Source organism: Pogonomyrmex barbatus, unplaced genomic scaffold (assembly GCF_055798465.1).
Source record: "Pogonomyrmex barbatus isolate J1 unplaced genomic scaffold, ASM5579846v1 scaffold5, whole genome shotgun sequence".
Lineage (NCBI taxonomy): Eukaryota > Metazoa > Arthropoda > Insecta > Hymenoptera > Formicidae > Pogonomyrmex > Pogonomyrmex barbatus.
Window position 1 is genome coordinate 6,279,250 of NW_028297149.1, and position 25,107 is coordinate 6,304,356.

General features: G+C 43.9%; 1 protein-coding gene across 3 annotated transcripts in view; it reads right to left on the bottom strand.

Moving 5' to 3' along the window:
* ed (hemicentin protein echinoid) overlaps positions 1-25,107 on the bottom strand; it is a 176,553-nt gene that overhangs the window by 5,417 nt on the left and 146,029 nt on the right. Inside the window, exons 1-2 of one of the 3 annotated variants that reach the window (XM_089082163.1) lie at positions 19,212-20,034; positions 18,836-19,120 (exon numbers count right to left, since the gene is read on the bottom strand). The exons of 1 other annotated variant lie outside the window; for it this stretch is intronic. In XM_089082163.1, the coding sequence (XP_088938289.1) occupies positions 18,836-18,905 (70 nt within the window). In that variant the 5' untranslated portion in view covers positions 18,906-19,120; positions 19,212-20,034. Of the gene's footprint in view, positions 1-18,835; positions 20,035-25,107 lie in introns of those variants that run through there. One more of the 3 variants, XM_089082162.1, reaches the window with a different exon arrangement.

The window sequence follows — 25,107 nt, forward strand, 5'->3', positions numbered from 1 at the left end:
GACTAAAACTAGTATTCCAGAGCGAACCTCCATTGGAGAAAGAAGAGAAATATACGTATCGTCTTTTAATGCATAATAATAAAAATAATAATAATAACAATAATAATAATAACAATAATAATATATATATATATATATATATATATATATATACGTGTGTGGGTGCGTGTGTGTATGTATTTTTACATTATTTTTACATTATAGCTATAAGCGGCAGCGGCATTTAACGAGCAATCGATCGACGTCATGGTAACCCGATAACCCGGTGACCCGATGAGAAAATCGACCATAAGAGAGTCGCTCGATGTGTAAGAATCGATCGGCCTCTCCATCGTCGTTCTTTACAGCGTCGACCGTACACACGTTTTCCATTAAGACGGAATAAATTCGCGGACGCGAACAGCCAGCGTCGAACGCTGCCGCGCGGTGCCGCGATAATGACGATACAAATTACCTGTCGGAAGTCAACCCAGTTTTTGGGTTCACCGACTCCTAGTCGCGGGGATTCGCCTTTTACGCAATTAACGTGTTGCCGCGCCGCGTGCCGTTTCGCAGCCGTTGACAATACCGATTGTCGACGAGCCATGCGTACCGGAGTCTGATTAAAGCAAGTGAGGGAATAATACGCCGGCATTTAGCGGCGCAAAAGGCGTCGGATATTCGTGCCATGTCGCATTTACGAAATAATGAACGCGCGCAAACGGCTCGTCATCAGCTACGGTTAGTCGACTCTGCGAACTGCGAATTTCTGTCTTTACGATGGCGATGGTGATGGCAATGCCGATGGCGGCGACGACGGCGGCGACGGCGGCGGCGGCAATACCGTTAGAGAATATCCGGGACTTCGCATTCTGTCAGAGAAATTAGTTTACCCTTACCTGTGTTTTCGCCGTAAACTACTCAATTAAAATGCGAAGGATGACGATCATGAAGATTAATTTCGAGGAGAAGAACGCGGAAAGGTTAAAAAAATTTTATAATTTTAAAATAACTCGTATTAATTCGTCGTTCTGTTACAATGGCATGCGTTCAGCTTTAATGCATGTGTGTGCCTATGGGGAAGCACTATTGTAAAGTGTACTTCGACAATGAATTCGTTCTCATTCCTCTTTTTTTCTCTATATTCTTTCTCTCTCTTTCTCTTCTCTCTCTAAAATTTTGCCGCACTAAAATATATTTCATAAAAAATCTATTACGTACAAAGCTACGTAATCAATATATATTATATATGCAAGGTTTATAATAGAAAATCAAAAATACTACGAAAATCAAAAATACTATGAAAAAGGATAAGCAATAGAAAAAATGTTATATTCATAATTGTGCATTTAACAATATATAAACATTTGTTAAACCTCTTCTCTACTTTTAAAATAATGTTTGTTTCGCATGCATAAGTAATTTGCAAGTGAAGTTATATCTTCATAGAAGAAATAAAAAAAAATAAAAATCAGCATTCCAATACTATTTGTACGTTTTGCAGCGAACGGTGGAAACAACACGTCATTCCCATCTACCTCTCCATCGTATCGTTACATTTGTTCAGTGAATATAAATGGCAAAAATTACCGAATATGAATTTTCGGTAATTTTTCATATAAATTAAAAAGGGCACGTGAGCATAGAATTCAGATTTAATTAAAAATTTAATTATAATTAAAAATAGAAACAATTGCGTAAAAAAAAGAGAATAATTTCAAAAGTGTCATTGATAATTTTATTTAATTATTTAGTTATAATTATTCTAAGGGAATATTTGTATTTAAATATTTGTATTTAAATATTTAATAATGCAATTAATCAATTTAATCTAAGTAAAATTATACATCTCTTTCAAACTCAATTTATCCGATTTATAATTATATACTTATCAAATTTATAATTATAATTTGTGAAAAAGTAGTTTCTAAATCAGTCGACGGAAGAATTAATAGAGGGGAAAAAGGGAAAAAGAGTATGTAATTTAAAATATTCTTGCTACATATATATATATATATATATATATGTTGTTACACATATATATATATATATATATATAATTTTTATATAATTTTACTTATATATATATATATATATATATATATATATATATATATATATGCACCAAGAATACTTTATATATTACATACTCTTTTTCCCTTTTTCCCCTCTATTAATTATTTTATATATATATATATATATATATATATATATATATATATATACATATAGATACATACAGATATAATTTCTGTATATCACACAGACGGTTTTATCATTATAAAAATCGATTTTCACACATGACACAGCATCATGGCGGTGCACTATCGTAACATCGAATGTCGACACAAATCACTATGAAAATCGAATACAGTGCGATGACGTTGAAAACTAATAGCGCCACACTGTCATGACCACCAAATGTCGCAATATTTATGTTAGACCCCTCTTCTGATATTGGTCAACGTTAATCGAAGTTAACTAAAACACCTTTTCTAAATAATAGTTGATGACTATGTGACAAGGAAAAAAGAATGTATGATGAAGTTTCAGTGAGAGCAACACGAATGTTCGATTGCCCCCATACAAGAGACCCGTGATATTCAACAATGAAGCTCATGACATGCGTTGTGGCGTACGTCATGGTTTCGTATATTCAAATAGGAACCCTATGAACCATTTGAGTTCACTTGTACATCTGTCTGTTGGACTTACTCTGCCTCACCACCCCCAAGTTCAACCATTCAAGCTCGAATTCTCAGGTTTATAAATAAGAATATAATGGCACACTCCAATATACCGCGCTAATGATATTAAAAATGAAAATTTTCCAATTTACGTTCGAATAAAAAGATAGCTCACATACCGTCGTTAATAAATATTAAAAATATGACGGAAGTTTGAAATATGCATTTTCAGAATTATGTCACAAAAAGAGTAATTAAGATAGAAAAATGCAAATTTCTCCAAGTAGTCTCAAAATAGCGAGACAGAATGATGAATATAATTTTATTTTATCATCTTGTTATCAGAGAGAGAGAGAGAGAGAGAGAGAGAGAGAGAGAGAGAGAGAGAGAGAGAGCGCAAACAGATTAATGAATATTTAAATTCTTTCTCATAAATTTTTGAAAGAAATTTTTATATCAGAAATTTTCAACGAATTTCGCCGTTCGGCGAAATAAAAATCTTTTATGGCTTTTCAGACACGAAGTGGAACCTACTTCTTGCGGTAACATTCGCGAAGCACACGTTCACATTATACCGTACTATCGGCCATGAGGCACCATCGAATGGTGGAAGCGGCCACGTTTCTCGTGGCGAATGTATCTCTCGTCATTGGGTCGCGTAACGGTAAAATCGCCGGTCAACTCGACTCGTCAACGCTATTGAGGATCCTCCTCTTCCGCCGTGCGCCATTTTGTGTTTGGGAATGTCGGAGCATCCTGCCTCCTCTTCTCTTTCGCGCTCTCCCGTATTTCACGGTAGAACGACATTTATCTTGCTCCTTTTCGATTTATTCGTCTACGAACCATTTGATCCTCCGTTCATTCGTTCATTTACTCGTCCGCATATCCGTCCGTCCATTCGGCGAAATCGTTCGTACATTCATGCTCCATCGCGATGTGCATTGCCCTCTTATTCTGTTTCGATAATCCTTACATTGTTTTTCCATGAAATTCTTTCTCTTCTCTCTTCTGGCTGATGTTTCTAATACGAGCACTGATTTTCTCTCTCTCTCTCTCTCTCTCGTGATTTCTAAAAAATCTAAAAAATACGATTTAATTTTATCGTCATCTGGTGATAGTTAATAATGGATTATATGAGGTCAATAGCAAAAGAAAATAAAATGTCTGTTTCTTTTGTTTTTTATAAAAATAATACTTTTAAACATCGTTAGTATCAATATTACATGACACAGATCTCGATATAAGCCAATCTACTTTCAAGATGGAATACCTTAGTTTCAACTATTAGCCAATAATGGATTATTATTAGAGCAGCATTGATCACTGAGGCAACGTTAAATCCGTTTAACGGTATCGGCAGTTTTTTTTCCATGGGTTTTTAAAAGTTGTGAAAGCTGAGGAAGAAAAATGAAGGAAGTTGGATGGGATATGAAAGATCAAGAGAGAAAGTTTTACAAAATTTAATTATCTTTCAGGTTTAACGTTGTTCTCTGGAAAAATCAATATGATCTAGATTGCCGAGACAAAAACGTTTCGAACTGATATAAATATCTAATGGCTGGTGTTTGCGAAAAAATGAGGCTTTTTCGCGCGGCGGTCCAGATGGCAAATCTAGTTTTTTGTTTCTTTCTATATTGATGCTTTTATTGTCAGCTTTTCCAGGAAATTATGCTTTTATATATGATTTCTGTATATCTCGCTTTTTCTCCTTTTCTCTCTCTCTCTTTCTCCCTTTCTCGCTCGCTCTGTCTCTTGCACGCGCAAGTGTCCCGTCGATATGTCGCAAGTGTTGCTACGATTTGTCGTCGTAAGACGCTTTCAGAACGACTTTAAACCGTTACGTTGTGTGCTCCGCGAACGAGTGAGTTATGTTGCCTGACAAAATCAACTTTCCTTGCCAGGTTATTCCGCTCTGTTCTACATTTTCTTCAAAGAGACTCTTACTTTTGCTTAAATCCATTTCTAACTTAAACTAAGTTTCGTCGAAAGTACACTCGGCTCGGGCTCTTTGCGTGCGCTACGCGTTGCGTGCACGGGTTTTTTTCGCGACAAGATACGGGAGAGATATTTAAAAATGGCGCATTAATCTTTTCTACTTTGTACAGGCTCGATCCTTAAGAAGTGGAGCAAAAACGTACGAAGGGCGTCGACGTTTTTACGCATTCATCGCTCCTCGCCGTCGCAATTATCGGCTTTTTCAATCGTTTATTCCCATGACAGAATGTTATATGTCATCAACGTTAAATATCTGCGATTGAAGCTCGTATCGGAAATCTACTGATGCATTTAACATCGCAAACAAAAATATCGCGAATCCTTTATGCTTATGAAATCCATTAGCTTTCGGTCGATCTCTTTAAATTCTTTAAATCCCTATCGATGACCCCGCGTGGCTGAAACTGAATACGTTTAAAGTGCCCCCCCCCCCCTCCCGTATATTCATATTCCCCAAGGTTTCCGCTTATCCCGCGATTATGCGTGCCGCGAGAAACGGGGTGGATGGAGAACCCCGGCGCCAACCCCTATAATATATCTTATTGTCGTGCGCTGCCTTCCCACCCCCCCCCCCGTCCTCCCTCGCCCGTGAACCCGTCACCCGTCGTCCTTTCTTCATTCTGTCTTCCCGGAATCGCCTTTCTCGTTATCATCCCTTTGTAGCTTTACTCCGATGGCTTTCCGCTTTTTTGTCAATTGCGCGACGGCGGATCTAAATTAAGGTTTTCCTCCCTTCCGCGCGAGCATCTCCTTCGCTAAAACTTTCTCCCATAATGAATGCTTAACCGCGAGGAACGGTCGCATGTTGCGCCTCTATTCGCATAATGACACGTGCGCTTTACTCTTGTCGAAAGTATGACGGACTATATGCCTACGAGTCCGTACTATTCCTACAAGTATCATCTATAATGCACTGCTGTCTATAGCGATATTACCAACATTTTCCAAGTGCGCTTTTACATAGCGACAACGTTACGCAAATATAAAAGAATCATCTCAATATTTTTGCCGTCGAATATCGACTAAAGCATTAACGGAAAGATTCCGACATCGCCCCTCGTTCAATATTATTATAACACAACATCAGCAGAGAATAACATCAACAGTTCTTTCGGTGCTCTTCAGACGGCTCAGAAAGGACGCGTTTAAACTTTATTCAATTCGTTCGCAGCATGACTCGTTTATAACGAGTCATTCTATTAGTTCAGTTATTGCAGCAGCAGCAGCAGCAGCGACGGCGGCAGCAGGCACTTGTTATGATGCGTCATATCGCGCAACCGTGACGCAGATCCTGCGTGACACAGAATTCGAGGGTATTGCAAACAATTTGCGCGGCACGTGACGCTCAGCGGCGGCGGCGGCGGCGGCGGCGGCGGCAGCGGCGGAACAACAAACTTTCGACAAATTAATGGCCCGATAGACGCAAAGCTATATCCCAGTAATCGATATTTATGGCTGCGTGCGCCGGCACAAATGAACAAAGCCGGCCGCGTATATCACCTGGGGCTGGGAGTAATTAAGACAAGGCGTAACGCATAACGGATAATTCGCGCGACGTTTCGACGAGCGGCAGCTTCACCGTTTCTCGCACCGTGACGAACCGCACGTCTCTCTTCATCGGAAACTTTACACGCGCGTAGAACCGCGCATATATCGTGTGACTCGCACGACTATCCCACGTTTCCCCTGAATCGGAGCCTGGAGAGGTTGAGAAGGAAGAGAGACGGGCACGGTTGTTACTATTTTCATCCTTGCGATATTTTTTTTCTTTCTTTCTTTCTTTCTTTCTTTCTTTCTTTCTTTTTTTCGTTTTCGTTTTTTTTTTTTTTTTTTTTTTTTTTTTAATTAAGAGCTCGTTATTCTCATCGCGAAATGTTATCTCGAAGATCGCCCATTAAAAAAGCAAATTCTCTCTTTCTCTCTGAGACTGAGACACCTGTATAGCGTGGCATAACGAGGTTACGCGCAATACGGACTTGCGTAAATACGGCTTAGTCATGCAGGTAACAACACACAACAATCATACCGATCTCTCGTAGGTGTTCGATCGTGTGTGCACGTATGGCATACATCTTTGGCGCTAGCGCGCCAATTGCGAAACTGTTAATACTGCATAATGCAAGATGTGACGACACACAGCGTGCTCTGTAATGTAATAAGTTTTTTCGGAATCGCGCTGTCCGGTCCTCTCCGTCCAAGGAAAATTGCTTCTGTCCCGGGAGAGAATAATAATGAGAAAAGAATTACGGCGGATGAAAATTTTAATTTACAATATAATTAACGACGGAATTAACGAAAAAATGCGATAGAAGAATGTATCGGATTACATTCCGTTTAATTAGCAGTGCTCGCTATCTATATTCATATATTCGGAATTAATTTCCCTTTCAAGTTTCCTCTGAAAATTTGCCCCGGAAAAAAAAAAAGGACGGGGGATCGAGCAATTTTCGACCTAGAATTTTAAATTTCGGAATTAATCTCAGGAGGAACATGCGGCGTATTAGTTCGAAATCAGGTCGTAGAGGAGAAATTGAGATGATTCTATGTACTACTAGTCTGCATGTAACATGAACATCTTGCACACAGTTTCGATGCTGGCGGGGTATGAATTTCTAAGACACGTTGCGCCATTTTAAGGCAACAGCTCGATATTCCAAGCGACACTTTGTGCAATATTAAGAGGACACAGGATTAGCCAATTGGCGTAAGTAAAAGCGGTCGTGAGCATCGATCGACCATCGTGGCAGCCTCTGGGCAGAGCAATTTCGACGTGAAGGCAATTTCTGCGACGTGTTACTCGAGCGGACTGCGAAAAAGTTGTAGAAATCATTATCTCGTGGCAGGCGATAAAGGAAGCGATCTACAAGAACGCGCAGATAGAACTTCGGATAACGGACGTTTACGTGACTTACAACGATCTTACGAGCGTATCTGCCAGCCAGTACGGAAAAGAAAGAAGAAGAGTTTAATATCTTTCGTATTTAGCTTAAAGCACAATACGGGGAGAGCTCGAGCGCGTTATGCTTTGTATTTTTCTCAGTATTTTCTGCGCTTTTGTGCTCCTTTGTAAAAAAAACAAAATTACATTAGAAGTTATCGCACTTACCTTATTATTAGTTTCTCTCGATATCGGTAATTCGAGTTGCAATCTCTCGAGTTTCGTATAACTCGTAAAATATAGAATCACAGTTTTAGCATTATCACTCGCATCGAAACTCTTCCTTCCGTAAAAAATTAACTTATTTTTATCGTATTAGAATCCATGAATGGCTTTATGGTTTGAAATTTTATTCAGTTCGTACGGAACGTATTCTACTTGTTAACGGAAACTGTTTCACGTTGAAAATTTGTCTGGCCGTGTAGGAAGTGAAATTCAACACGTTGTCGAAGGAATGCCACGTGGTGTCGTGTTTCGAACGCAATCCTACTGTGATTTACTGTCGCACAGTTAAAATCGCGGCGACTGTCGAAACATTTCCTGCGTTTTGAGAGTCGCTGCTACAGATTGACAGGAGAAAATCACGAGAAGCCGTAAAAAAAAAAAAAAAAAAAAAAAAAAACAGAGAGAGAGATTCAGTAAGAATAACGCTTGTTCGACGAGATTAGCGTAGCATCGTAAAATCGGACGGTATGTATTTTTAATTACAGTAACCTAATTTGACTCCCAACGGGTATATCTTTAGTACGCGGTAGTTAATTATTTTTCAAACCAATAATTAAGATGAACCTCAACGCGGAAACGAACGATACGTCCTCGCCCGATAGATCCGTGAAATATGAAGATCGGAATGGAGTTCGTTTCCGCCATTTTCATTCTACCCCGACGACGATGGAAACCATCGAGCTTTAATACACTCGAAATGCCTCCCCTCCTCCCTCCTTTCTAAATTTATCTTCTCAATGTGCGGCCCGCCATCCGGGGCTCGCTCGCGAAAACGGCGTCAGCCTCCAGCGCGCGCGACCCGCAAACCCCTTTGGTCGCACTAAATCACATGAGAGAAACAGGCGGAGAGGCGAAAATGTGTCTTTCGACTTCGATGGGAGTCGCGCGAAAGCCCCGCGGATTCGGGAAGAGACCGATGTGTGTGCCGCAACGTCAACGCGTTGCGCCCCAAGGAGGTGCCTTCGGCGAGGGAGGATGGGGAGGGGACGGGGGGAGGGAGGGTGCGGCAATTAAGTCCCGCGAGGGGAAAGAAAAGACGTGCACTCTCGAAGTCCCGGAGTTGACTTCGACCGCGGTGTATTGCGCTAATAAGGAAGCGCGACGTGATGTATGCTCGGCACGGCACTCCGGACAGATTTACGGTCCGGCGGACAAAAGGATCGGGACGGGGGGTGGGGGGGGGAGGAGGGGGGCAAGACGCGTGAGGAGCAAGAAGAGGAGTACAGCCCTCGACGGGTAAACTCGCTGGTAGCTCCCGTTACTCCGCGCGACGAGACAAAGGAGAGTCGCGCTCCATGCCAGATGTCGACGTGACTGTCAACGTTTCTCCCGGTCGTCGTGCAATCGACGTAATCTACATACGTGTCTTCTCCAAAGTGAGAAAAGATGTTTCGTCACTCCCGCGACTTTGCGCTTGAGCTTACATTACGCGAGAGACGGGCGCGCAAAAAGGTGCTCGAGCAGACGAGCAATGTTTTCTCCGTCTTTTAAATTTATTTTCGCGTCGTCTTTAAAAAAAAAAAAAAGAAAAGAAAAAGAAAAGAGAAAACATGTGAATCAGTGGTATGTACGCGGTTTCTCGTATCGCCTCTCCAGACGTTACCGACGATGAAAAAAGTCATGCATCTTACAAAGATAAATTCAAAATAAAAGTGCATAAAATATATCGTCCCGATGAAAGTAAATAGTTTTTAACCGCATGGTATGAGGAATCGAGAGGGAAAGGAGGGGGGGAGGGGGAAGGGAAATACCGTGGAGTAATTACTTTGTGCATTTGGCCTTATTTACACAGAGATTGCCTCGACGAAAATCGTACCCGCGTTGAAAATTTCGAGCGCGCGCGTCCGCCGCGGCAAAGTTACTCGAAATTCTCACAGTCATTTCTCGCACCGATGGAAACCGCCATCGAGCGGGGGCAGGGACCACGATGAATTTTCCGCTAGGAATATTATTCCCGCCTGCAGGCGGACCGGTGCAACGGCGCGATAGCGACGAGAAGCGCAAACACAATGAGCGATCGACGACGAGGAATTCGCGGGGATTTTCGAATACTTACGAATATCCGGAGTTCTCATCGTCCGCGTGAAAGTACGGCGGAACGTGTTTGAATAAACGACGGAAAGTATAGTAAAAAGCCAAGGAAAACAAATTAGCATTATCGGCCGCGATCGGGATGAGGAATTACACGGTTTAGGCAAGGGGGAACAACCTTTGCCTACGGTGCTCACGCCACGTCTAGAAAATTATCGCCGCCGAATCGGTCACACAAAATAGCAATCGCGTTGCGGAGTTTGCTCATTGCATTAATTGCATTAAATTATTATTGGACATTTTGGGCGGAAAGGCGGAGGGGCGTGTAAACCGCAAACCAAAAATATGTACACTAATTCGGTAATGCTCGGTTATTAGATAATAATTCCCAACAGTAATATGCAGTAATACAAATTAACAGGGCGATTATAGTTTTCAAGCAATTTCTATGACACAGATAGTTTGTCATACATTTGAATATTATTCGATATCGATCTTTGCGTTATTTACAAAATTGATAACGTCACAAATATGAAATTTCAAAATGATCAACGCTGGTAATTCAATCGTCCCAGAAAGTTTTTTATTTTCGATAATGGTTTCCTGTCGTCGCGTTCTGTCATCTCGATTCTGAAAATATCGAAAATTCCATTGTCAATATTTCGGTCGAGAGATTCGCCCCGTAAAGGTCCCTTATGTAACATCGTAAATTCTCTCTGTAAACCTCATTAACGCGCGACGGTTTCGTCGGAACTGATACACTCGCGATAAATCGCGGCGAGTCTGGCAACAACGAGCGTAATCGCGAAGCGAGGAAAGTCGAGCGGTCGTGCGATCTCGATCAGCGATTACGCCGGTTTAAGCTCGTTTACGTACGCAGGGGGCGATAAGCGATTGCCCGGGCGGGCACGGCAATTTTTTCGCATTAATATGAACGTTAATGAATGCACGCGATATATACTTTTTTTTATCCAAGACGTCGCCTCGCATGCGGCACGCGACGTATTAGCGTCGTTGCCTCCGTATATGCGCGTCTGTGTATGCACAGCGATCCGCTCCAGATTAATACCACTCGTCTCTGTTTCTGAATCTTTACATTTCGGCGGTTTACATACGGTCCCCCTAATAAATCAAATCGCCATGGTGTTTGTAGCCGCAGCCAATACGGAGTAATAGTAAACGATTAGGATTAATCTCACGCGAACTGTCCTCCTTAACGTATACGCTGTGTGTGTGTGTGTGTGTGTGTGTGTTTTGTGTTGTGTTGTGTATTCATATGTATTTATATTATACGAAAAGTTTAATTTTCAAATGGGATTTTTTGCTCCTTCTCTCTCGAAATATTATGAGACGGCGGAAATAAAATTTAGTATAAAAGTTTTAATTTTCTCCATCATAAGAGTACAGGAAGACTGGGACATAAAATAATTGGATTTTAAATCGGGCTTCTTTCGTAAACTTTCCATGTGTATTTTGGAACGGGAAAACTAACTTATACCAATATTCCCCTCCCCCTCCCCTCTCCCGCTACAACCGACCGACCTACATAATGTACATATTTTACTCGATATAACATGTTTATCAGAAATATGTTTTTCTGTGCGCGCACGCCGGACAAGTAATGCTTTATATAAATATATAGAATTATTTTGATACGAATATATGAACGCGAGTGTATATTCTTTTCAGTTAAACAATAATAAAATGACTAACTGTCCCGCCGATCGCCGCCTCGAATGCAGTGCGTGATGCACGATGCAGGATGCCATGTCGCAACATCCTGCGACGTTAATCGTCGCGAAACGTGCCAATCGGCCTCTAATGCGAGGCCAAAGAGTCGCGAAACGAGCACGAACGAACAACGCTGGTAAATACCTCGAGAGGTATTACTCATCGATATTATCGACGCCGTGCCGCTGGCGAGAAATCGTCATTTGTTCTTGTAATGCCAGTGTTTCTCAAATCATCCTCGCCTGTGTGTGTGTGTGTGTGTGTGTGTGTGTGTGTGTGTGTGTGTGTGTTTGCGTGCGTTACCTGGAATTCTGAAAACATCTCGCCATGCAAAATAAACACGGTTTTACTTATTAATCAACACGCGTGATATCGTATCACATGGTATTTTACCAAAATGCCTGCTTCAACGAGACGAGAGAGCTTAAGGCAATATCCGTTATTAATTATTTCTGCATTGAAACGCAACGGAGCAGGAAATACTAAATTTATTTTAATTGCACCAGTGGTCGATCGCTCGACAATGCTTTTCTTCGTCGTGAGCTTCCGCTTAAAAACACCGATACGAAAGCGATACACAATTGAACAAGAGGATCGCTAGGCGGAACAAAGAAAGTGGAATATCGAAATTCTCGCTGCAGTTTCGCAGACTCTCTCGCGCTATCCGCCTGTTATGTCTCGCCGCAATGTGATCGTGCCTTTAGGTGTTCCTCACGCGGAAAATATATAAGGAATTTCCTTCGTGCGACTGTCGTTCTCTCTTGTAAGGTAAACTTTTCGCCTCGGTAATGCCGCAGCGTCTCTACGGTTTCTCGACGCGCGGCGCCTCTTCGGCAAGCGACTCGCACATATTCATCCCACTTCACTGAGGCGTGTCCCACTAATGGATTTTAGTTATTTAGAAAACTCAGTTTATAAAACCGGGGTTTGTACATCGGTACTGCTTGTTTGCGCGAACGACCGCAACGAGGAGCGGAAAACTTTACGTGACCAGTGTCGATATACGATCGCTCTTCGATGTAATGCAGGGGCTCTTCAAACGTGTTGCCATCGCAATATTAACGAATATCCTCTCTCTCATCCGTTTCTCTATTCATTACCTAAATTTCTTTCGAAATTAATAAACAGAGTGCGGAATTTCACTGCATTAAATGGCAGTATAAATAGAATTGTTTTCGAGATGCGATTGCACACAACAATCAGATGACATGATCGTAAATTCGTATTCTCTTTCCATAATTGTTATTTTCTGTCCATAATACGATGCTCGCATGAATAAATGTTAATTTAAATTATTGTTTATTTTATGCTTACAAAATGAATGTAAAATAATTATAAGAACGTAAAGTATTCATGTCGCTAAAATATTCAAGTGAGGATACGTATTATGATGTTACGCGATATGGAGTGATATGATATGATAGTGCAGTATGAAATTAAAACTACATTGTGTTACATGCATTACACGTTGCAAAGTATATGAAGCGAACGACTATTTAATGGTTAGAAGATTTAATGGGGCTTTAAAATATATCGCGTGACCTTAATTTATAACATTCAACGGACTTAAAGTTGAATTTCGTTCGCTAAAAATGCATTTCATGATTTCGCGATCGTTCAAATTGATCATTAACCGGTCTAGCGGTCACAAAAAATGCATAAAATGATTTCACCAGACCAATTAATTCTTTTACTGGATAGCATTAAATTAGTTTTCTGTTAAAATAACAGAAAATTTGCTCGAGAAAGTTGTCTGTTTAAAGTCATCGGTTTATCACTTATTCAAATAAAAATTCACTCGCGGGAAATGTCGCATAAAAAAACACTCTTTAAATTCTTTCTAAAAAAAAAAAAAAAAAATCAATGATATTTTCGGAAGCTAAAATCAATCCCCGTGCCCTTTTGACACAGTACGTTCTGTTTTTGCGACACCGTGTACGTGTCCACGCCCAACTGCGCCTGTGGGCACGACATAACAAAGCGAAACGCGTTAATGTCTGCGGCGCGGCAATAACAATACGTCGCCGCGCACGCGGCCAGCAGCCGAACCTTATTTCATCGCGTCGAATATCGTCGCCGTAGGCATTCCTGCACCGCGTGCGGCCACGTGATATTGGCTCTCATACGTCCGGGCAATATGACGATGAGAATCGCACTCATAACGCATGCGAAAAACTTGTGCACACCCCCCTCCCCCTTCAACGCGGGAAAGGAGCACGTCAAACGCGACCGAATGCTTCCCTCTCTCTCCCTCGGTCCTCGACTTTAAACGCGATCGTATACCAGCTCATCGGCTTTCGGGATCGACAGACCATCGGCCAGATGGTGCTATAAAGCAAGGCGTATAGAGTGTCCATAGAGCAAGTCGCCCTTTTGCTTTTTATCAATCACACATGCTATAAGCTATTTCGAGAACGTGAATTAATGACTTTTTTTAGAAATATTTTATGTGGATTGAAAAAGAGAGGGGGGAGAGAGAGAGAGAGAGAGAGAGAGAGAGAGAGAGAGAGAGGGAGGGAAGGAGAAAAGTTTTATAAATAATTAATCGGAGGAAAACAGATTTTTTTAATTTAAATATTAAAGGATTTTACCGTATATTTTACTTGGTCGTGTATTCGGTTCTCTCATTTAATTTGATGCTGAAAAAAATTCGCGATTGCGACACGGAGAGAAAGAGAGAGAGAGAGAGAGAGAGAGAGAGAGAGAGAAGGAGGGGAGGGGGGGAAGTTTGGTTTAATATCTAATTTTTTTAAGTACCTCTAGTCCACTCTCATACCGGAGGAACGCGAGATGGTTTTTAGTGCGCTCCGTATGACAAAGGCCGCTTTTTCCCGCGAGAGAAGTAACGCAACCTACTCAATACTGCAGTGTACGACCTTTTGCGATATCTTCTCGCGCGAAACACACGGTGAAAGTTGGGAAAACTGCCTCGCCTCCGGAGTTACGGGCCGTTCTCTCTCGTCGGAGACCGGCCAACGTATCGGAGTACGCGCGCGATGTGCGAAACGATTCGAAAACGGGTCGGTTATATTCTTTTCCTTTTTTCTCCTCTTTTTTTTTTTTTCGCATCGCAGCAGTCTCCCGGGCCCTCAGGCGCGGACGAAATAATGTTCCGTACGTGCGTGCGCGTTTACCTCCGACAAATGCGCCCCAGCCCGACATCCATTCCGTTTCCTGCCTTCCTTCCGTCCGGTAATATAAAGAATTAATTCCACGACCGTTCCTCCGTTTCGCGAGGTATAGAAACGGCCGCGGGCCGGCCGTATCGGTGCGGACTCACTGCAGTGAAAAAAATATTTGGCGCGCGAGATCGGCATAGAAGCCGTAGAGAGCCGACGTCGGTAGAGAGGTTGCAGTAATGCGAAAGTGGACAGAATATCGAAAATCCACACTGAATAATATCAAAGTCCGCGTAATGATAGTCCCTCGATGTTTCTACCGCGGAATTTCTTAATCAGTAATAATCGCCGATTATCGTTCCTCCTAATCCTCCTGATCGCGTGAAATCGTTCGTCTTCCCCCCGTATCACAAATCTATCAGGTGAATCAGAGAAACCGAGGAGCTATTAATTTGAACTGTTACAACAGAAGAAACAAAAATATCGTTCGTTGTGTAATTTTCATCTTTATGTTCGCCATTAAAAATCACTCTAAGGAAATTATCTTCGAATTAAATTCCATTTAAAGTGAAATCTACCTGCGCGCGGGCACCGTTTCCTTTTCTCCCCGGGGGATTGGAAATAAAGACAGATAAAGCCTAATAAAGGGACGATATTTCGTATAATCGCTGCATGCGGAGTAAATAATTTTTGATCTGGGCGCCACCCCGAATATAATTCAGGGTTACTTCCGCGACGACAAGAAATAAGAGGTCGTTTACAAAAGCCATTAATCGCTTATGTTTCGCGGGCGCGAAGAAGGGAGGCCACCCTACGCGGGCACTCCCGTGTGCCATTAACACTGAGACGCTCGTAATCTTCTTTTCGTAATGCAACAACAGAAAGGTGGCGGCGCTCTCGCACCTGCGTTGCAGGACGCCGCCGGGCGTTAAAGAAATGCGCGCTGCAGAAAGCGTCGTCGAAATTTATCGAGTGGACAGACAGCTTAGAAGCTCGGCGGGGAAAAGCGGCGGCAATAAGAGCAGGAAATTTATTAGGGCTGCCGCAAAGAAGCCGATCGATTACTCGGTGCCACGTTTGCTTTAAATAAACGGTTGTCGCCCGTAAACGTCCACCGATCTTCTTGTAACTGTCTTCCAAATACCTCTTTTTCACACATTTTTTTTTTCTTAATTAACTAGCATAATACTCAGGAAGACATTTATCTGATAAATTCTTCTCCCCCCCCCCTCCTCTTTCTCTCTCTTTCTCTGATGCTATTTTTAAACCTTAGATGTTACTCCGAAGACACTTGTGTAAACTAGCCTGCGTGACCGGCACGATTAAATCTATCGTATTTCAGACGAAACGCAGGTAAACGTACTCAAAACGCAACGCTTCTCTCCCTTTCTCCCACCCTTCAGTTAAATGTATCACCGGTGTTAAGAAGGAGCATCGCGTTTTCCAATCCCGGCTACCACCCTCCAGCCGATTAGTAGTTAATTACTTTCCGATAATTCCGCGGCGCGCGATAACGTTTGGCCCGAATCGCGAATCTTCGTGGGAAACGGCAGTTCTCGAATGGAGGGGGGGGGGGGGGGAGGAGGGAACGACAATTAGAAAACGCGGGCGTCGTTAACGCGGCGGCGGCGCCGCTCCGATGCGACCCTCCGCGAGCTCTCGGAGCCGATCCGAGAATGCCGCCACTCCTCCTGATCTTTGTTGTCGGCTACAACGCGCGCAACAGCGTAATCGGCCGTAACTACACCGCGCTTCGATGCAACGCCCCGCTACCTAATTACACCTCCTCCTCCCGCCCCTCTCCACTCCCCCTAATTAAAACCCTGTGTGCGCCCACGCGAATTGTGCCCGGCCGTGGCAAAAGGGGAATTTTAGTTCGATCGTTTGCGAATTCGACCAAGGCACTTTGACGCGAACGCGAATCGCAGTCTTGGCCCGCGGCCGTTACACTCCGCTTGCGATTTATCGCGGGAAAAAATTTATCGCGCGAGTGGGGCACACACAACCACACGCGTAACCTTGCGCGTATGCAAATTTTCCGCCCCGCTTCTCCCCTCCTCTCCTCTCCTGCCCGCTCGTTACAACATCGTTGCGAGCCAACGCGCACGACGCAGGCGAGAGCCGAGCGATTAAAGCGGAAACCGGACGGCTGTTTAGGTTGCCGCGCGGTTTGACATGCCACAAAGGACCGATCTGTGTAACAGCATCTTACACCGGTGCATCTGCATTTCTGGCACCCATGAGCCTTGTATTCGAGCGAGCAAACTTCCCCCTCCCTCTCCATTCCTCAGATGACATTTAATCATTCCTAAGTCTTTAAACATAACTCAAAGATTAACGTTTCTCTCAGTACATTTTTCAATTTTTCGATAATGTCGTCAATTACTGAAAATCTATATTTAATATTGCAGAGTAGCCTACATATTGCGGTTTTGATATATATATATATATATATATATATATATATTTAAGCGCGAATAAAATGAAACTGACTGAGAAAGCAGCTTAGAACTCCCAAAAGAGGAGAGATGCAGGTCCGAGAGTTAAGAATATCGATGCAATATTAACACGCGATTTTGCGCCGCGACGATCGATGAAGATACAAGTCGAGGATTTATCAACGAGGACATTTAATTTTGTCAAAAGTGCGCGGCTTTTTGATTCGCGAGGGATGAGCTCCGAAAAGAAGTGAGGATGAAAAACTGCGCAAACAGTTCGGAACTTTCGACATAAAATTTCTTTAATGACGCAGTCGTCGGTACGACACCGTTTAAATTTTTCATCTACGTTGTTGAAGATGAATTATTCTCAGTCGCGTGATTCTTAACAGAGACTGCTCGTGGTCATGCTGACGTTGCTTGGTAGCGCGTTTCCGAGGCAGTCTTCCATGAAACTACTCGCTGCTGAAGATCGGCAGCGTGACCGCATACCCGCGACTCGTTCTCGGAGATTATGAATTTTTCCATTTTTAACAATACGGCCGAGATATTTAAGAATTCGCCATGCGGTCGACGGAAATCTTTCTTTGATCGTCAATTCGGCTGGAATGAGGTTGCTACGGGCGATCTGAAATATCTTTTCAGAGTCGCCTGCAGCGAGCACATTTTCAGAAACGTCGATCTCGCACCGATCTTACAATCTGAGCGTTTATATCTCGACGTCGTGTAGGAAGGTAAGGAGCAGGAAAAACTCGGCAAAAAGCGTCCTTTTGTGTTCCTGATGATATTTCTGTCGCGACGTTACGTTTCCTAATCGATCCACAGCCGATGTGGTTATAGCGCAGATTTTTTCCATACACTGTCGCTTTAGTTAACGATCGGGAGATATACGGTAGGTCTGTGCTACTTCCTACTCCCTTTACTCATGATTTTTATATCTTAGTCTCTTTCGCGTAATCTATAGAGTCACCATTTTACCTTTTGTCTCCATCGATTGCAAGAACAAAGTTCGTGTTACGTTTCGTTTCAACGAAGACGATGAAATTCTCGATGAATTCTCTATTTTCCACATCGCTTTCCGCAGAAAGAGTAATACCGTCGACTTATAGCTTATAGCTTTAAACCCCCTAATCATCTTTCCTCCACCCACATGTCCTTATTCGAGCTCTTTAATGCGGCCTTCGTAACATTCCCGTCACCGTACCGGGCGACGAGGCGGAAGCCAAAGCAAAGAGTTCTCGAGATCAATCTAGGAAAACAAAAACGATAACGTTTTTCGCCTTAAGCAACCCGAGAGAGAAGATCGAGGGGGTGCAGCATCTCGAGGATGCAACAAAGCATCGAGGATGCCTCGGCGAACGCCGTCTCTCGATGCACCGCGGACGTGGCATCGGAGTTGTACAATCCCGCAGCCCACGCAATCCATACGAATCCGGTTTCATTCCTCGGCACACCACCTCTCATCCCGCGGACGTGTTGCGCCGCGCGCCGCAGAATCATCAATTTATCCGATATTTATATGGAAAGCGGCGCCGCGCGCGACCGACCGACCGACTCGCCCGCGAATCCGCGACGCCTCTGAATCGTTCATTAATTAACTGCCACCCCGTGGCGTGCGTTTCGACGGAATTAGTTTTTAATCATAGCGTTCGTTACAAGACTTCCCCCCGTTCGCGCGCAACGGATACTCACCGGTGCAGAGCAGCAATAGGTTCATTATCGCGATCCGCGTGCGGTGGCTGATCCTCGGCTTTCTATCCATGGCTACCTGAAGAGGAGGCGGAGTTTACCGAGTAACTTCACACGCGGGGGGGAGGGGGGGGTAGTTTAGTAATTTCACACTTGTGTTTTTCTTCCTCGCGCGCACTTATCCCGGACTCTCGGTCGTCGTTCGTTCGCACGTTCGTCGAGATTCCCCGTCGTACTTTGAACAGCACAATAAGATCAAATCCCAATGGTAACGATGACCTAACACACCTTGTCAATAATGTATCACGAATGTAGATATATATATATATATATATATATATATATATATTTTTTTGTTTTCCTTTATCACGCGACTTACTGCACCATTTCCTCCTCCTCACAGGCCAGTGACACCACACGCACACACATACGAATGACGTCGTACACTGCGAGAATGTCGCACCGGCGACGGCGACGGCGACGGCGACGGCGACGGCGGGAGCGAACACGAACGCGCACGCCGCACCATTTCTTCACACACGTCGAGTCCTCCGCTTTTCCTTTCCGCCCGTCGGGTCGTCGGTCGCTACCGTCCGGAACTGTCTGTCGTCCGCGAGCGGGTACACGCGGGTGACACGACCGGCGGCCTTACGCCAGCGTTAACGCTGCGGCCCGACGATGCATCAGGCGAAAGACACGGCGACGCGCTGCTCCTCGCGGCCGATTCACGCGCGATCATCGCTCAACTGCGCGCACGGGGGTGAGACTCCATTCCCGCACGGGGCGGTGGATGTGTGTCCGTGTGTGTGTCGTTTATGCGATACGCCGTATACGTGTTTGCGTGGACCGCGTGCACCTGACGGTATTAATGGCTTCCTGCGGTCGGAGATTTAAATCGGGATCTCTCCTCCTCCTCCTCCTCCTTCTCCTTCACCTCCTCTTCCTCTTCGTCCCTCGCCCGAGATGGATCCTCGTTTCTCCGTCGAAACGCGAAACTATTTTTTTCCCTCCTTTATTTTTCCCTTTCGCGCCGCGGACTCGCCGTCCGACAGTTATGAAACGAGATCGGCCGAGTTTCGTTTTCTCTTCGACGAGAGAAAACCCCGTAGATCGGACTGGCGCGAGGCTAGAAATTGAGAAACGTCACGCGTCCGTCGACACCACCAGTGCGTCCCTCGACAGTCGCACGGCAACTGAGCCTGTAGTCTCATCGCGCCTTTTGCTATCCCCACCTCGAGATTTTCGTTCCCCCCCCCTCTACGAATCACTCGAGCCGCCACGCATAGTGTGCCGCGTCGTACTACAACCGTCCGTGGCGGCGGTCGAGTGCAACGGCGGCGGCGAAGGCGGTGGTGGTAACCGGCCAGAGCCGGATGCACGGCTGCAGGTGCAAGAGGCGCTAACTCGAGGCTCGTGAAGAGAGGACTCACTTTACCGCAGGGTTCCTCAATTTGATGGTGAATTTCGACTGAATCGTGATTCCCCTCCCTCCCCCCTTGCCCCCTTGCTCCCGACGTCTTCGCACGCGGAGGAAGCGGAAATTAGAGAAGCGGACGGACGTTACGAGCGACGTGCGCGCGCAACGTTTCTTTGTAAAACTATTTGTCATTATTTAATATTTTGTAACGTTTTACTCTCGTTACAGCGTAAAGTGGCTTTAAATAAGGGTCTCAAGGGAAATGCGGTCCCTGCTGCGCATATATGGTCCCTCTTGAGATATGCGCCGGCGAGTGAGGTACTTGGATGACACTAGGAACTACTTCAACTCGCTGGTAATAGTGCATTCTGGCTATCTAAAGAAAGAAAGAGAGAGAGAGAGGGAGACGGAGAGAGTGAGGGAGTGCATTACGTTTTACCCTCTCGAAACGACGCTGAAATTTAATGAAGGCAGTAAATTTTTGTGAGGTCCTTACGACCGGTTACGTTTCACGAGACGAAACACGTTTCTCAAGAGGTCGAATAATATCGAGAGATTGTAAAATTACACAGCGCTGTCATATCATGGAAAAGCTGTGATTAGACATCAGCATTAGTATACAACTAATTAATTAAATTTAATAATTTCCCCTTACAGAACGTTGCATCCCGTTATACTATAAATTTATAATGCCTATCAATAGGAACATTAATATTATTATAATTTAATTTCACTCAATCCAGAATCAGTGCATACATCAATATTGCGAGCAATGCGATTCTGCTACACGCAAAATGACTAAATTGACACTATTATATTCAAGTGTGGCAGAGTTTTAATAAAGACGTCGCGGATTAAAAATATCGTTTGCTATAAGCACCGTAAAAAATTACACGATGAATGAAATACGTAACACGCTAGCAATAATGACGTCTACATTTGAACATGCTAATTTTGGTAGAAAGCAATTTTGTTAAAATTTACATAATTCTCTAATTTAAGTCTGCTAATCGGCACCCATATGGCAGCGTCGGGACTGAACGAGTTTAATTATTTTAATTACTTAATAGACGCTTTGTCTAATTTTAATATGTACATGTATAGGAATTGAGCGACAAGAATAATAGACTTATTTTTCGTCTGTACTTATTATATGACCTTTCCAAAATATTCTTGTCCACTTTGTCGATATTCACTGATACCTACCTTTTATCTTTCTCATTTCCCATTATTCCATTACATCCCCTCCATATAACCAATATATTATTAGAATTATCCGATAATACTATTATAATTGCATTACATTAATGCTATTACATAATTAAATTAGTATTCATGTTTCTATGTTCATGTTGTAATATTTTGTGTTACACAAGAGATGTTCTCTAAGAGGAAATTTCTAAAAGAAGAGATACGTAATTAACGTGATTTTAATTAATTTACATTACTGTTTATTGCAGGCGTTCTCTTCTCTCATTTTTCTGACACACAGCAACGCAATCTCACTCACCCGGCAACATTTTATCAAAACCGTGCAAAACATTTGATTTATCATCTACGGGATTTGATACGTAAGTCCTGAATAAACCATTCATTCGCTTTCCTATTCGTTTCCTCTTCTCTTGCACACGTAAAATTCATTCGGAGCAAGATTCATCTCGTGCCCTGGGCATGAATGTAGCACGAGCCAACCCTGTCGACGACGACGGCGGTTAAATGGTGGGGAGATCTATGCGGCGGGACGGAAGGGACAGAAGGATGTCGGTGAACGTTGGGCCCCCATCTCTCGCGCGGGGTCGAGGGCGCAGGAGCGAAAAGGGGGGGGGGGGGTAGGGGCGGCGGGGATGAAGGCAGAGGTGCACGACGGCAGTTTGCCCCCACCGATCCCTACGGCAGGTGGTTCTTTCTTCCGCGGGCTCCACTCGAGGGACCACCAAGCATTTTCGGGCCGACTGCCTGTACCATCACGCAGAAACGGCGCGAACCTGCTGCGAGCGCATACGGCGCGGCTGCACCCCGATTGGAGGGCGCGTCGGGTTTTTAATGGATCGCGCCCGTAATAACACAGCGGACGATACATTGCTCCGACGTTCCGATAAGCTCACGCTCGGTTCCGTCGTTTGCAAATTCGCAACTTTCAGAAATCCGCCGTCCAATCCGCGACGCGAACACAGAGATTGCACAACGCTTTTTAAATAAGAAATTTACCTCTCGCGCCACTTTCACGTCGTCCGATCTGTGCGTTTTCTCTGATCGCCGATAATTCTCGCTCGCTTTTCGGCGAAGGAATGCCTTTTTTTTTTGTTTTTTTTTTTTTTTACACGTAACATATTTTGATATCCGCAAAATATCGAGTGCTGATTTTAAAATATGCATCGATACGCGACGATACTTCAATACCGCTAGCGTTGTTAGCATTTTTGCGTGTTCAGTCGCAATTCCGGTGCGATAGGTGTATCGCGAAACTCGAAAGAGTTTTATAAATGTAGCCAACTCGTTTGTCGATTCTATGCATTAATCTCCCGCTTTTTTCTCCCCTCCTCGCCCTCCCTCCCTTTTAAATAAAAGCGTCTCTTTATGGAAGACTCCACTGGTATGATTTGCATAGATTCGCAATTCGGAGGAAAGATAGCGCCAACACCGACGTGGGGGTTGGGGGGGCCAACCAAATGGATTCTTCGTACGTACACACATACATGCCTATACGTACACACCACGCATATATATATATATATATATATATGTATCATGTTTGTATTGCAGCTTATTTCGTTGTCGATTGTAGCCGCGGAATTCGGACGTGCGCGATAGCATAAATTAGCGTTTGATGCACTGGGGTCTCGCCGTTGGTAAATGATAAACCGTCGCGGAGATTAAAACTGTATTTTGCATTGGCGCTGTGCGGCTCATCATAGAATGTCGATCACGTTGGCCCAGTTGCAGTAGTCGCGATCATGTAAATTGAACTTCGATCCGATAAATTTCGGACGTGTCGAAACAATCTTAATGGGCGAATAATGACGGGGATGGCGGCGATAAAAATGCCGCTTCATCGCGCCGCAGAAAACAATGTAAATATGAAACAATGCACTTTCGTGCGCGCGCGCGCGCGCGCGCGTGACGACGATGGATAGATCGACGCGCAGATTTCACCGCGTGCTATCAAACGTTTCAAATACTGGCCCCCGACTACCGCGCAGCTACATGACATGACAATCCCATTTTACGTTGCGCCACGTCCTGGAGGAATGCACCCGTGGAATGCGGAGGACGCGTTTATTACGTAACGCCGTTTATTAGGTTTGTATTCGAGAGCGCGCGCGTGATCGTCGTCGCCTGTTCGGTCGATCACCGCCAGTAAAGTTCCGCGGGTAAAGTTTAATCTTTTCGGCTTACAAACGAATTGTTATTTATCCTCGGCGAACAAAGGACGTGTAATTTGGTCCCGAGAGGAAGGCCGAAACAACGGCTGCTATTCTCCACGCCCGTAGAAATTGGAATTTTGTCGAAAACACGAGCGTTAACGCCCCCGTAGAATCCCTTCAGGATGCTCACCTGCCTTTCGCCTACCTGACAGCCCATCCGAATCTTCAGACGTTGCCTCAACTTTCCCTTTATCTCGTGAAACACTGTCGAATCGAAAATGATGGAAAGGGTTCGAGGGCTAACAGCTTGCGTCTCCACATGAGGGTACGTTGGACGAAGCATCGCAATCATGTTCACACCGACATGCATCGGCATGCGCTGTCCACAAACATGTGCAAAGTATCACCCGATGCTGGCGGACGTGTATGCGCGCACGTGTGATGTGTGTGTGTGTGTGTTGCATGTGTGTGTGTGTTGCATGTGTGTGTGTGTTGCATGTGCGTGTGCTGATAATATTATCGCCAACAAATATTTGCTTCCTATCGCAGGATCGATAAACATCAAAGAAAAGTTGCCGAAAAATCGGAAACCCGAACTGCGTACAATACGAGAGGAACTTTTGTATTTTTATTACTTTTCTTCTCCGTTTCTTTAAACGATTCGAGGCACCTTATACGCCGGACTGAAAACAATGTCAAAGCCAGTACTCGCGGAACTTTATTTCCACCTTCTGTTATCGTGAGCTCCGTCCACTTCGTAAATCGCATTATCAACCTTTTAATTTCGCCAGTCTCGCTTTTTAATATACAATGCTATATAATAGCGGATTTCCGCAAAACGCGGCGGCGTCAAGAAACTTGACGTTTCGTTACTAATGGAGTAAATCCAGTACGACAACGTGGGATATTCTTGGCAACGAAATTTATCTCCGAAACGTTGCCAGCAATTATGTCAACTACGTTGCGCCACCGCGGACGCTGCTTGAGAGACTTTCATATTTTTATTTACAGCTTCGTTTATACTCCCGACAGTCGCACTTCAAGGGGAAGCGTCATTTTCAACGAAAGCCGGATGAAATGGAACGGCCACGGCGGCGGCAGCGGCGGCAGTCCTGCGGCGGCTTTGCATAAGTTCGGAAGAGTAATTAATCAATTCCGCGTAGATAATTAACCAATCGGTTTCGGCAAATAAATTCGATCAGCAATGATAAAATATGCATCCTAGTCTTTCATGAGAACAGTATATTGTTTCGATCAATTAACTAACAAATCGAATTCGATATCCGTGTCACTCGATATCAAATTCGATATTGCCCGATGGTTTTTTTTTTAAACCAAACTGACAAAGTGGATTTTCATAATGTAAGTCCTCAATCCTATGTCCATTAGCGGATTTCCGTATAACGCTAGCACGTTCATTATAAAATTCCAATAATTAAAATTTTTAATTCTTTACTATCTCGCGTAATTAAAAATAATATTCTTATACGCAA